This window comes from Scyliorhinus torazame, chromosome 2 (genome assembly GCF_047496885.1).
Source record: "Scyliorhinus torazame isolate Kashiwa2021f chromosome 2, sScyTor2.1, whole genome shotgun sequence".
In the NCBI taxonomy this organism is placed as follows: domain Eukaryota; kingdom Metazoa; phylum Chordata; class Chondrichthyes; order Carcharhiniformes; family Scyliorhinidae; genus Scyliorhinus; species Scyliorhinus torazame.
Window position 1 is genome coordinate 208,319,682 of NC_092708.1, and position 14,078 is coordinate 208,333,759.

At 50.6% G+C, this 14,078-nt stretch overlaps 1 protein-coding gene across 4 annotated transcripts in view; it reads right to left on the minus strand.

Annotated features, from left to right (window-relative positions):
* The window catches only part of vwc2l (von Willebrand factor C domain containing 2 like), an 82,260-nt gene extending 68,182 nt beyond the window's left edge, over positions 1-14,078 (minus strand). Inside the window, exons 1-3 of one of the 4 annotated variants that reach the window (XM_072483195.1) lie at positions 13,739-14,071; positions 12,087-12,551; positions 11,451-11,580 (exon numbers count right to left, since the gene is read on the minus strand). In XM_072483195.1, the coding sequence (XP_072339296.1) occupies positions 11,451-11,580; positions 12,087-12,506 (550 nt within the window). In that variant the 5' untranslated portion in view covers positions 12,507-12,551; positions 13,739-14,071. Of the gene's footprint in view, positions 1-11,450; positions 11,581-12,086; positions 12,811-13,447; positions 13,534-13,738 lie in introns of those variants that run through there. The other 3 variants (XM_072483216.1, XM_072483223.1, XM_072483206.1) reach the window with 3 other exon arrangements.

A 14,078-nucleotide genomic window follows, 5' to 3' on the forward strand; every position in this document is an offset into this window, starting at 1 on the left:
AAAGCTGTATGGAATATAGACCCTAACTAATTTTATTAGTTTAACACCAGTGGTGGACAAGCTTCTAGAAATAATTATTTGGGATAGAATTAGTAGTCACGTGGAAAAATATGGGTTGATTAGCAAGAGCCAGCATAGATTTTTAAAGGGGAAATCATGTTCAACTAAAATAAGCACTATTCGACAGATACTGGAATCTGAAACAAGAACAGAGGACATGGAAAATCTCAGCAGGTCTACCAGCATCTATCAGGAGATAATAAATGTTCCTAATAGATGCTGGCAGACCTGCTGGGTTTTCCCAGTGCCCTGTATTCTTGTTTAACTAACTTGCTGAGGTATTTTGAGGAGGTAATAAAAAGGGTTGGTGATGGTAATGTTGTTGATATAGTGCACATGGACTTTCAGAAGGCATTTGATGCAGTGCCACATAACAGACTTGTGAGAAAAGCTATAGCTCACGGGATAATAGGGACAGTAGTAATGGGGATACAAAATTGGTTGAATAATGGGAAGCAGAGAGGAATTGTCAATGGATATCATTCAGGCTAGAGGAAAGTTTAGAGTGGTGTTCCTCCGCAGTCGGTAATGGGACCCTTGCTTTTCCTGATATATATTAATGATCTAGACCTTGGTGTGCAGGAGACAATTTCAAAGTTTGCAGGTGACACAAAACTTGGAAGTGTTGCAAACTGAACAGCGTTTCAAACGGACATAGACAAGGAATAGGCAGATAGGTGGCAGATGAAGTTCAATACAGAGTAGAGTGAGGTAATACATTTTGGTAGAAAAAACATGGAGGGACAATATAAAATAAGGGGTAAAATTCTAAAAGAGGTGCAGGATCAGAGGGACCAGGGTGTATATGTGTGCAGATCATTGATGGTGGCAGGACAGGTAGAGAGAGCAGTCAATAAAGTATGTAGTATTCTGGGTTTTATTAATAGCGGCATAGAGTACAAGAGCAAGGAGATTATGCTGAATTTATACAAGACACTAGTTTGACCTCAGCTGGAATATTGGCATCACACTATAGGAAGGATGTGAATGCATTGGAGGGAGTGAAGAAGAGGTTTACAAGAATGGTTCCAAGGATGGGAAACTTCAGATTGGAGAGGTTGGGACTGTTCTCCTTGGAGAGAGGAAGATTGAGAGGAGATTTGGTAGAGATGTTCAAAATCATGAGAGGGATGGAGAGAGTAGACAGGGAGAGCCAGTTCCGGCTCGTAAAAGGATCAAGAATGAGAGGTCACAGATGTAAGGTGATTTGCAAAAGAAGCAAATGTGATGCGAGAAAAAACTTTTTCACACGTCGAGTGGTTGGGGTGTAGAATGCACCGCCTGGATGTGTGGTGGAGGCAGATTCAATGGAGGCATTGAAGAGCGCATAAGATGATTACTTGAATAGAAACGATGTGCAGGGGTACGGGAAAAAGGCAGGAGAATGGCACTAAGCCAAAATACTCGTCTGGATAGCCAGTGCAGACTCGATGAGCCAAATGGTCTCCTTCTGCGCCGTAACAATTCTGTGATATTACAGTTCCAAACTAAAGTGTGGCTGCCGCACATCATGGATAATTTGCTGACCACATGAAATGAAATCCATGCTACTACAAGGAATGTGATTGTGTAGACTATTGTTGTGCTTAAACAACATTTCTGTTGCCTAGACCACTCTGGAGGAGCCCTGCAGTACTTGGTAGAGTGAGTGCAACAGCTATGGTGTTCTGAGGGGATAGCCCTTGTAGAGGCTATACATTGATCAGCCGAGGAACAGAGAAATGGAGGGGAGGAGGATCTTTGGAACACGGCTTACGGAAGGATGCTGTCTTTCAATGGAAGCACTTTCAGACTGCCTTGAGGATGACCCCGAGCAGCTCTGTCTCTAGAAGGCCCAGCTGCACATCGCACCATCTCAGTGTAGGCTCAGACTGGGTTGGATGCTAATGAGAGCACTGGTGGAGTGGCAGGGGTGAGGTGTCAAATGCTGTCAACTTTAGAGTAGACCACAGATTCATGAGCCACTGCCACCTCCTTGGAGTGGTGCCTTAGTCACAGGTCACAATCTCGGTAAAGGGCTTCCCAATAATAGCCAGCATCATCTCCTCCATTGGGATTGTGCATTCGGGCATGCCCGTCTCCCTCTGGTTAGCTCCTGCTGCCTCTGGTTGTATATCACCTTGTCCTCCAAGAGAACGGGAAGCGTGTCAGCGAATTTTGTGCAACATGCTTGACTGATGTTGCTATCGAGGTTGAATAGCTAGCAGTGTGTGCAAGCTGTGAGAGATGGGTGTGACGTCATCACAATATACTTGCATCAGAGACAGTTCAGACAAAGTTCACTAGGTTGCTCCGTGGGATGATGGGATTGTCTTAGCAGGAATATTTGAGCAGGCTGGGCCCATTCCCATTGGAATTTAGCAGACTGAGAGGTGATCTTGTTGAAATAAATAGGATTCTGAGGACGTTTGACAGTGTAGATGTCGAAAGGAAGTTTCCTCTTGTGCAGGAAAAGCAAGAACTCTGGGGCACAGTTTCAGAACTGTGATTCCCACTTAAATCAGCGATGAGGAGGAATTTCTTCCCTCAGGCGGTTGCTAATCTATGGAATTCTCAACCCCAAACAGCAGTGGCGGCTGGGCCACTGAGTGTATTCAATACTGAGTTGGACAGCGTTTAAATCTGCAAGGGAGCCAAGGCTTATGTGATGGAGGCAGAAAGTGTATCTGAGGTCATAACAGATCAGTCATGATCGTGTTGAACGGCAGAGCAGGTTCGAAGGGCCTGTATGAGCTGTGATTGATTGAAATTGTTGGTAGATGAGTGATGGAATTGTGGTGCGTGAGCAAAAGCTTGAGGTGCCGTTGGTGGGATACAGCATTTGAAGATGTATTTGCTGACCTGACCATTTTGTGAGGTCATGGATCCTCTGACGGCACTGCATCTAGGACGTGGCTCATAGAAACATAGAAAATAGGAGGAGTAGGCCATTCTGTCCTTTCAGCCTGCTCCGTCATTCAAGAAATAAATTCTGATCCTCTGGGTGGCATTCTCCTGCCCCCCAGCTGCGTGTTTCTCAGTGGCGGGAGGCAGAGGGCCGTTTGCTGGCAGCAGGATTTTCTGTCAATGGGAATTCCCATTGAAGCCACCCCCACACCACCGGGAAACCCACAGGGAGGGGTGTGCTGCTGGGGGGGGAAATCAGAGAATCCTGCCACCAATGAATGGCCAGAGAATTTTGGCCTCTATCTCAACACCACACTCCCGCGCTCTCCCCATACCCCATGATACCTTTAGAGTGTAATCTATCTATTTACTTCTTAAATATATTCAATGAGTTGGCCTCACCTTCTATGGTAGAGAATTCCACAGATTCACCACTATCTTAGTGAAGAGGTTTCTCCTGACTTCCGGTGGAGGCTATGAAGGAGTAAGTTGCACATTTGGTGGCTCCCGCTCTGGTCGGACTTTGGGACCTTTCCGGTTTTAAACGGTAAATTCGAAGGCTGAGGCAATTGGGCACCGTTTCCATGTATTGGTGTATGGAGAAAAGAACCAGAAGTGCACGAAAAGGCAGAAATGGGAAGATAGGCAAGAGCTGTGATGAAGCTGCAGCAGGAGACAGCATGGACGAGGACCGGACCCCTGGGGTGTCGGCCCAGCGATCAGCGGAGCAGTTGATGCAGGTCATCCAGGACGGCTTTGCCAAGCAGAAACGGGACTGCCTGGATCCGATTAGAGTCGATTGATCGGCTGGAGCACAGATTGGACGCCCAGGACCGGGCGATCCAGAAGGTTGAGAAGGCGCTGGCTGAGCAGGAGGAGCATTAAACAGCAGTGGAGCTGGAGGTGAGGATGCTACGGGACCAGCAGAAAAGGCTTCTGGAGAAGGCGGAGGACCTAGAGAATAGGTCCCACTGGCAGAACTTAAGAATTGTCACGCTCCCGGAGGGGGCTGAGGGAGCGGATGCTGGGGCATACGTAGCGGGTATGTTCGAAAAGCTGCTGGGGGAGGGGATATTCTCTCGCCCCTTGGAGGTGGACAGGGCGTACAGAGTGCTTGCGAGGAAGCCGCAAACGGGGGACCCTCCGAGGGCAATGGTGGTGAGATTCCACAGGTTCCTGGACAAGGAATGTATTCTTCAGTGGGCCAAGTGAACACGGAGCTGTAAATGGGACAACAGTATCCTGCGGGTGTACCAGGACCTGACTGTGGAGGTGGCTAGGAAACGGGCAGGCTTCAACTAAGTAAAGTCAATCTTCTCCAAGGAACAGATGAAGTTCGGACTGCTGTATCCGGCTCATCTGTGGGTCACATATGAGGACCAGCATCATTATTTTGAGTCGCCCGAAGATGCGCTGGACTTCGCGAAAAGAAAAGGACTGGTGGGGGGCTGAGAACTTTCAAACTTTGATGCAACTTGTTGGCTTATATTGGGCCCTTTTTCTTTTTCCTTTTCTTTTTTCTCTTCTATTTTTGAGTTCTGTTTAAGAAGGCGGGGGGGGGGGGGGAAAAGATTTTTTAGTTTTCGGGTTTTCTTTTTGGTGGATGTTGGCAATGTTTTTTTTGTTGATGTGCACTTTTGTGCGATGGAGACGTGCTTGTTTGGGTTTCGGTGGGTGTTTTTTTTTCAGCTGGGTGATTGTGTGGGGATTGTTAGATGAGGGAATTTGTTTGTATGAGCGAGGGGGAGGGAGGGGAGTGAGGGAACAATAGGTGGGAGATTTTTTTGGCGCCGGGGGCAGGGGCCACCAAGTTAGCTGGGTGAGCTAGCTCACGGAAGCACAGTGGGGGGGGTGCATATGTTTAGTTTATTGTATGGGTTAGGTTTCAGAGTAGTGTTTCCAGGGGGGGAGGGGGGTAGTGGTTCTGCTGTCGAGGGAGGGACTTTGGTGGAGGGACAGAGAGGAGGTCGGCGGCGGGTGCCGCCGGGGGGCAGGCCGAAGGAGACGCGGCGCATGGGCTGGAGGCGGGCCCAAGAAAGGGGATGGCAGATCGGCGGCGGGGGTGGGCACTTTGCCCCCAACTAGGCTGATCACCTGGAATGTTCGAGGGTTAAATGGACCGGTTAAGAGGGCACGTGTGTTCGCGCACCTGAGGGGATTGAAGGCGGGTGACATTTGAAGTGGGTAGAATAGTTTTGGATGTGGGGGGTCGATATATTATGGTTAGTGGTAAGCTGGCGGGGTTGAAGGTAGTGCTGGTTAATGTATATGCTCCAAATTGGGATGACGTGGAATTTATAAAGAGGATGTTGGGGAAGATACCGGACCTGGACTCGCACAAGCTGATCATGGGAGGGGACAGTTATTGATCCCAGCCTGGATCGGTCATGCTCGAGAACGGGCAGAGTGCCAGCAATGGCAAAGGAACTGAAAGGGTTCATGGAGCAGATGGGGGGGGGGGGGGGGGGGGGGGGGGGGGATCCATGGAGACTTAGGCAGCCGAGGGTGAAGGAGTTTTCCTTCTACTTCCACGTGCATAAGATATACTCTCGGATTTGTTTTGGGTAGGGCCTTGCTGACAGGGGTGGTGGACACGTGGTACTCGGCGATTATGATCTCGTACCATACTCCACACTGGGTTGACCTGCAGGTTAGTACAGATAGCAATCAGCACCCGCAAATGGAGGTTAGATGTAGGGCTCTTGGCAGACGAAGCGGTGTGCGAGAGGCTGAGGAAATGTATACAAAATTACCTGCAGGTAAATGATACGGGGGAGGTCTCAGCAGTGGTGGTCTGGGAAGCGCTGAAGGCAGTGGTGAGAGGAGAGTTGATCTCGATCCGGGAGGCTCACAGGGACAGGACAGACAGGGCAGAGACGGACCGACTGGTGAAAGAGAATCTGCAAGTTGACAGGAGGTACGCGGAGACTCCAGAGATTGGGCTTTTAAGGGAACGGCGGAGGCTACAGGCGGAGTTTGGCTTGTTAACCACAGGGAAGGCAGTGGAACAGTTCAGAAAGGCGAGGGTGGCGAGAGATGAGTATGGTGAGAAAGCCAGCAGGATGCTTGCACAGCAGCTCAGAAAGAGGGAGGCAGCTAGAGAAATAGGGAAAGTTATTGACGGGGATGGGAACTTAGTTGGGGGCTCAGCAATGGTGAGTAAGGCATTTCGGGATTTTTACAGCAGGTTGTACAGGTCGGAACCCCCTGCCGGGCCGGAGGGGATGAGGCACTTCCTGGGGGGGCTGACTTTCCCGAAGGTGGACGGGGAGCTGGTAGAAGGGTTGGGAGCCCCGATCGGGTTGGAAGAGATAGTGGAGGGCTTGAAGGCCATGCAGTCGGGTAAGGATCCGGGACCGGACAGGTACCCAGCAGAGTTCTATAAAAAGTTCTCCGGGATATAGGGACTGGTGCTGATGAAGGTGTTTAATGAGGCAAGGGAAAGGGGGGTTCCGCCCCAGATGATGTCACAGGCCACGATTTCGCTTATCCTGAAACGGGACAAGAACCCGGAGTTATGTGGGTCCTACATGCCGATTTCCCTGTTGACCGCAGACGCCAAACTGCTGGCCAGAATTTTGTCCTCCAGGATTGAGGATTGTGTACAGAACGTCATTGTGGAGGATCGGACGGGCTTGTTAAGGGCAGGCAGCTGGTGGCCAATGTAAGAAGGCTGTTAAACGTGATCATGATGCCCCCGGAAAGCAGGGAGGTGGAGGTAGTGGTCGCGATGGATGCGGAAAAAGCTTTTGACCGGGTTGAGTGGGATTATTTATGGGAGGTTCTGGGGTGGTTCGGATTTGGGACAGACTTTATTGACTCGGTCAGGTTGCTCCTGTGGCAAGTGTGCAGGCGAACAGGATGACTTCGGACTATTTTAGACTGCACCGGGATGAGACAGGGCTGCCCCCTCTCCCCACTGCTGTTTGTGCTGGCTATAGAGCCGGTGGGAATTGCTCTGAGGGCCTCAAGGGACTGAAAGGGGCTGGTTCGGGGGGGTGGAGTACAGAGCCTCGCTGTATGCAGACAACCTGCTTCTGTATGCTTCAGATCCAATTGAAGGGATGGAAGAAATCATGGGAATTTTAGGGGAATTCGGCCGGTTTTCAGGGTATAAGCTTATTATGGGGAAGAGAGAGATGTTTGCGGTCCAGGCGAGGGGTCAGGGGAGGCGACTGGGGGAACTGCCGTTTAGATTGGTAGGGGACAGTTTCAGGTACCTAGGTATCCAAGTGGCGCGGGGTTGGGACCGGCTACATAAATTGAACTTGGCCCGGTTGGTGGATCAGATGAAAGATGATCTCCGGAGATGCTCCCGTTGTCTCTAGCAGGTAGAGTCCAAACGTTGAAAATGATGGCCCTCCCGAGATTCCTGTTTGTATTTCAATATCTCGCCATCTTCATTCCGCGGTCCTTTTTTAAGCGGGTCAATAAAGTTACAGCGGGCTTTGTATGGAGGGGCAAGTCCCCGCGAGTGAGGAGGGTAATGCTGGAGCAGAGCCGGGGAGAGGGCGGGCTGGCGCTGCCGAACTTTAGCAATTATTACTGGGCGGCTAACATAGCCATGGTTAGGAGGTGGCTGGTGGGGGTGGGGGGGTCGGCATGGGTGCGTATGGAGGCAGCTTCTTGCAGGGGCACAAGTTTGGGGGCGCTGGTAACTGCGCCTCTACTGATCCCGCCGGCGCGGTACTCCACCAGCCCCGTGCTGGTGGCAGCCTTGAGAGGAGATATGTGGTCTGGTCCCCAATTTGCGATAATCACTGGTTTGCCCCGGGGAGGATGGAAGGGGGGTTCCGTATATGGCGGAGAGGGGGGATTGAGAGGATGGCGGACTTGATTAGAGAGGGGGGCTTTCCGAGGATGAGGGCGCTGGAGGAGAAGTTTGCATTGGCGGGGGGAAACGAATTTCGATATCTGCAGGTGCGGGACTTTCTGCGTAGACAGGTACCAACCTTCCCAATCCAGCCGCTAAGGGGGATTCAGGATAGGGTGGTTTCTAGAGGGTGGATTGGTGAGGGGAGCATTTCTGACATTTATAAGGAGCTTATGGGATCAGAGGAGATGCAGACCAAGCAGCTGAAGCGAAAGTGGGAGGAAGAGCTGGGGGTAGAGATAGAGGATGGTCTCTGGGCGGACGCGCTGAGTAGAGTCAACGTGACCGCAACTTATACTAGACTCAGCCTGATTCAATTCAAGGTCGTGCACCGGGCTCACATGACAGTGGCCCGGATGAGCAGATTCTTTGGGGTGGAGGATAGGTGTGCAAAATGTGCGGGAGGACCAGCGAACCATGTCCACATGTTTTGGGCATGTCCAAAGCTGAGGGGATTTTGGCAGGGGTTTGCTGATATCATGTCCAAGGGTGGCATTGAGTCCAGAGGTGGCGATTTTCGGGGTGTCGCAGGATCCGGGAATCCAGGAGGAGAAAGAGGCAGACGTTCTGGCCTTTGCTTCCCTGGTAGCCCGGAGGCAGATATTACTAGCATGGAGGAACTCAAGGCCCCCAAAGTCAGACACCTGGCTATCGGACATGGCTGGCTTCCTCTGCCTGGAGAAAATTAAATTTGCCATGAGAGGGTCACTGTTAGGGTTCGCCCGGAGGTGGCAACCATTCATCGACTTCTTCGCAGAGAATTAATCATCAGCAGAAGGGCTGTGGGGGGAGGGGGTTAGGTTAGCGTAGATTAGGGGGTTAATTAATGGTGGGACCTGTGGGGGAGAGACGTGGTATTTGCATTATGTTTATATTTTTATGTACGTTGTTTATATTGCTGCTGTTACAATGCCAGAAAAATACCTCAATAAAATGTTTATTAAAAAAAAAGAAGAGGTTTCTCCTCATCTCGGTCCTAAATGGCCTACCCCATATATCCTGAGTTTGTGAGCCCTTGTTCTAGGCCCCCAGCCAGAGGAAACAACGTCCCTGTATCCAGTCTGTCCACCTCTGTCAGAACTTATATGTTTCAATTAAATCCCCTCTCATTCTTATCAATTCCAATGAATACAAGCCCAGTTGACTCAATCTCTCCTTGTAAAATAATCCTATCATCCCAGGATCAGTCTGGTGAACCTCCGCTGTGCACCCTCTATGACAAGTATATCCTTTCTTAGTTAAGGAGACCAAAACTACACACAATACTCCCAGTGTGGTCTCACCAAGGCCCTGTACAGCTGCAGTAAGATATCCTTGCTCATGTACTCAAGTCCTCTTGCAATGACAGCCAATATACCATTCGCGTTCCTTACTGTTTGCTGTACCTGCATTCTTCCTTTCAGTGACTGGTGTAAAAGAACACCCAGGTCCCATTGAACGTCAACATTTCCTGATCTATCACCATTTAAATAATACTCTGCCATTCTGTTTTTCCATCCGAAGTGGAAGCATCACATTTATCCACAATATACTGAACTGCTAGTGTTTGTCCACTCATTCAACTTGTCTAAATCACCCTGAAGCCTCTAAACATCCCCCTCACCACTCACATTCCCACCAGGTTTTGTATCATCGGCAAACTTGGAAATATACATTTGGTTCCCTCATCCAAATCATCGATGTATGTTGTGAATAGCTGGGACCCAAGCACTGATCCCTGCGGGACCCCACTAGTCACCGCCTGCCACTTCAAAAAGGCCCATTCATTCCTACTCTTTCTTTCCTCCCTGCTAACCAATTCTCAATCCATACCAATATCGAACCCCGAACCCCAACACTTTAATTTTGCACACTGACCTCTTATGTGGGACTTTCTCAAAATCTTTCTGAAAATTCAAATACACCACACCCATTGATTCATCAATATCTACTCTACTAGTTACATTGTTAAAACACTCCAGTAGGTTTGTCAAACGTGACTTCCCTTTATAAATCCATGTTGACTTTATCTAATCCCCTTGATATTTTCCATGTGTCCAGTTATTGCATATTTTTCCTACTACCGAAGTTGGGTTAACTGACCTGTATTTCCCTGTTTTCTCCCTTTCTCTTTTTTTAAATAGCGGGGTTTCATTTGCCACCCTCCAATCTGTTGGGCTGGTCCACAGTCTACAGAATTTTGGAAGATGACAAGATTTCCATGGCCACCTCCTTTAGTACTCTGGGCTGTAGAGAATCAGACCCTAGGGATGTATCGCCATTGTCCCACTAATTTCTCCAGCACTATTATTCTAGTAATGCTAATTTCCTTCAATTCCTCAGCATTTCTGGGGAATTATTTGTGTCGTCCTCCGTGAAGGCAGGGCTAAAGTCATTGTTTAATTGCTCTGGCATTTCCTTGTTTACTATTAGAAATTCTCCCATTTCAGACTGTCAGGGACCTATTTCACTCATCCTTTTCCTTTTTTTTCACTTTAAAAAATTTTTTAAGTACCCAATTCATTTTTTCCCAATTAAGGGGCAATTTAACATGACCAATTCACCTACCCTGCAACCTACCTCTTTAGGTTGTAGAGGTGAGAGCCACGCAGACAAGAGGAGAATGTGCAAACTCCACACGGACAGTGACCCAGGGCCGGGATCGAACCTGGGACCTCGGCGCCGTGGGGCAGCAGTGCTAACCACTGCGCCACTGTACTGCCCCATCGTTTTCTTTTAATATACTTATAAAAGCGTTTACAGTCCGCTTTCATTCACCGCTGGCATTCACCTTCACTGACATCTGCTCCCACTGCCTTTAACCTTGAGGATGGATGGCCACCTGTTCTCCCTGTACAGATAGAACAGCTCTTCTCCTCTGCACTTCCTCCATCAAGGTATCCAATACAGCATCCAAAAACCTTGGAGCCAGCTCTCTTCCCAGCTGTGCCACTATTCAATATTGCTGGGATCGGGATCACTTCCTGCACGATTCTGAATACCAGCTCCCGCCTCAAGGCACCTCACCGCCCACCCCACCACACCCTCCCCTTCCTTTAAGGTAGCTGTGGGCTGACTTGAACTGGTCCGAACCATCCACATTATTGGTTCTCTGCTCAGGCCCCCTGTGAACCAGCAGCTCTCTCAGCACTGGTTGCAAGTTGAAATGAATAATGAGCAGGCAGGCTTAGGCTAATCACACATCAGTGTCCACTGAGGAGGTGGGGGCATCTCGCCATCTCTGAAGTCCTCACCTCAGAATGTTTGGGCCCCCTGCTCTTGTGTCTTTCCTGATGTCTCCAGTTTCCTCCTTCATCTGCACTTTCATGTATTCCTTGCAATTTACTTGGTGCCTGAGTTCCTTCCTAATACCGTCTGCTTTGGAAATACACAACAATTGTAATTCCCCCGAAGCGGGGCGGTGAAAGAAAGCGGATTAGAATGGCTTTGGGGTGGAATGAAAGTTTATTTGGTTAGTTCTGACTCTCACCTCCCGGACAGGTGACAAAACCCGTCTGACAAGTGTTCCAATGTGAATCTTATGGAAATGTGGAATTATTTTGTTTTCTGAAATAAAAGCCCCTGCTGCTGACTGAGTGAGTGGCCCGAGGAGGGGGATAGGAAGAGTTCGTCTCGGTTCACAGCTCCTTACCGTTCTTACACACGGGGCAGCACTGCTCGGGCTCATACACCGGGTTGACGCACTCGGGCACGGCACAGTCCGCCACCACACAGTGCACCTCACTGCTCGCCTCGCACCGACACCATTCACAGGGGGACGGCTGAAAGAACCACACAGGTTGGTGTTTAACTCAGATCCTCAGACTGCACACAGTCGCCCAAGTGGAGACACACACTCACATTACAGCACACTTAACAGCACCCACCACCTTTGCCGCCCCAAATTAAAATAAATCAGCAGAGAAAGAAATAAATATCTGGGAGGCGGGGAGGGTTCCTTTAAAATGCTTCCTCACACCAATTCACTTCGCTTCCTTACTGTTCTGCTGCCCACTCAATCTGATTCATGGCCTGTTTAATTTGTGTAATGCCATTTAAGAAAATCGATCTGCCACCGTTTCCTCTGGGTAGCCAGGGCGCGGGGGCATTACATTCTCGGGATTAAGTACAGCTAGGGAATCCTTCATGTTGCAATGGGCCACTTTAGGAAGATAATGCACCCTCTACACTGGGATCAGTGTTTGCACTCACATCTGCCTTTAAGCTCTGGCATGGTGACAGATGTGGAATGGTGTACACAGCTGTGTTGGCGTTGCAATGCTCCTACCTTGAATTCTTCTAGCACTTTGTAGGTTTTCGCCCGATATTCGCAAAAGTTTTTCACCTCTTTGCACTCGGGACAGCAGCCGTTGTGTTCCACCTTGCTGCACTTGGGGTGGATTTGGGGGCACTCGGGCTGCTCGCATACTGGGCCGTCCTCGGTGCACACACACGGGCAGTTCGAGTGGCCGGGGAAAAAGCGCTCGCCCAGCTTGTACACAAAACCACTGTCGTCCACGCAGCCCTTGCCTCGATAGTCGTCGAAGTCCATGTCGTTGTTGGCCGGCCCCAGGGTGTTGTCAACCTCCAGCTCATCCTCCTGGTGGGCTGCAGCCGGGCTGAGGAGCACGGGGCTCAGGAGGAGCAGGAGGACACACTCCGCAGCAAGCCCAGGAGCCATAGTCCACAAATGTCTCTGCCTGGCCATCAGCTCGTGCTCTGCACCGGGCTACAGCTGCCCATCGACTCCACACTGCAAAACACATGGTAGAATAACAAGTTTAAAGAAAGACTTGTCTTTGAACATCGCCTTTCGCCACAACCCAGCGCATCTTCCTCAAGTACTTTGTGAAGCTGCAGGGACCGCGGCGACCTGCCAATCCTCAGCAAGCTCTCAGTCAAGCACCCGATTTCGGTGTCGTCGGCAGAAACAAGCGCTCTTTCCCCAATAATGCCATCTTTTAAATCCACCCGAGAAGACCAATGTGCAGCACCCCCTCAGCGCTGTGCTGGGCTGTGTTTGAGTCTCTGCAGTGGGTCTTGAACCCACAACCTTGCAGCTCCCAGATACCCAGTGCTGCCCCCTGAACCCAGGCTGACACCAAAGTAGCTGCATCTCAAACACACACACACACACACACACAGCAAAGGCGAAGCACAGGGAAACTTTCAACCGAGAACACTAGCCCATTCTGCAGCATGGCAAGCAGGTCAAACTTTACATTTAAAACAAAAGAAATAGGGCGTGGGGTGCAGAGAGACAGAATGACCTCCTGCCCCGGCGCGGAGTCTCATTCTCCTCGGGAAGTGGCAGGACCTGCGGTCTTCCGGGATTCAGAATTACACCGAGTGCAGGCTGCTTTCCAGCTCCGCAATATTCACTGGCTGGCGAAGGAAGCTAGGACAAGGTGACTTGGGAGATGGGTGTGTGGGATCAGTTCCTGGACACGAGCTCTCTCCACAGAACGGGAAGCCCGGGAATGGGAGCAACATTGACACCAGTTGCACACATTGCCGCATTTTCGCCTGGCAACTTGTGCGCGGGTGAATAGCATTGGGCTGGAGCAGGTAATGGAAACATGCAGCCCACAGCAGGGTTAGAGCTCAGTGCAATACAGTGACCATGTGGGTGTGTGGGGGAGACTGTACCTGGTCCCAATAAACTATGATCGCGACGGTCTCTCGCAAGATGATTTGTGCTCAGTTGACACTTGTTTACGCAAAGCGCATCTTCAATGAAGGCAGGAGGAGAGTGGCGAAGCGGGAGCTCGGGAAGTACACATCCCCCCCCCCCCCCCTCCGCACTCCACCCCAACGGGAATGGCCAACCCGGTAAAATAATAGAAAGTTGCCCGTCTCAAAGGCTCGGTGGCAAGTGAGGGTAGAACCGAGAGAAGCCGCCTTGTGGCGAGAGTGTGGGGAAAGCGGTGCGGAGCCCACCTGGGTGTCTGGCAGATCCTGCATGTCAGCAGCTCCCGATCCCTCCTGCTCGCAATCCCTCCAAGTGTCCACACTCACTGAGCATCACCTTCACTGGCTGCAGCCAGGAATGCAGTTTCAGCACCACGGACAGCACCGCGGACAGGCACTGCGGACAGCCCCACGGACAGGCACCGTGGGCAGCACCACGGACAGCACCGCGGACAGCTCTCCCACTCTGTTGTTGATGCTCCAGACCCGGCGCCCTGCCTGCACCGCCCGCTAATGTCTCACTGCAAACAGGCTCCCAGCGGCAAGGGAGAGAGCCCCATCCTACACCCGGCTGGAGCCCTTCAATAAC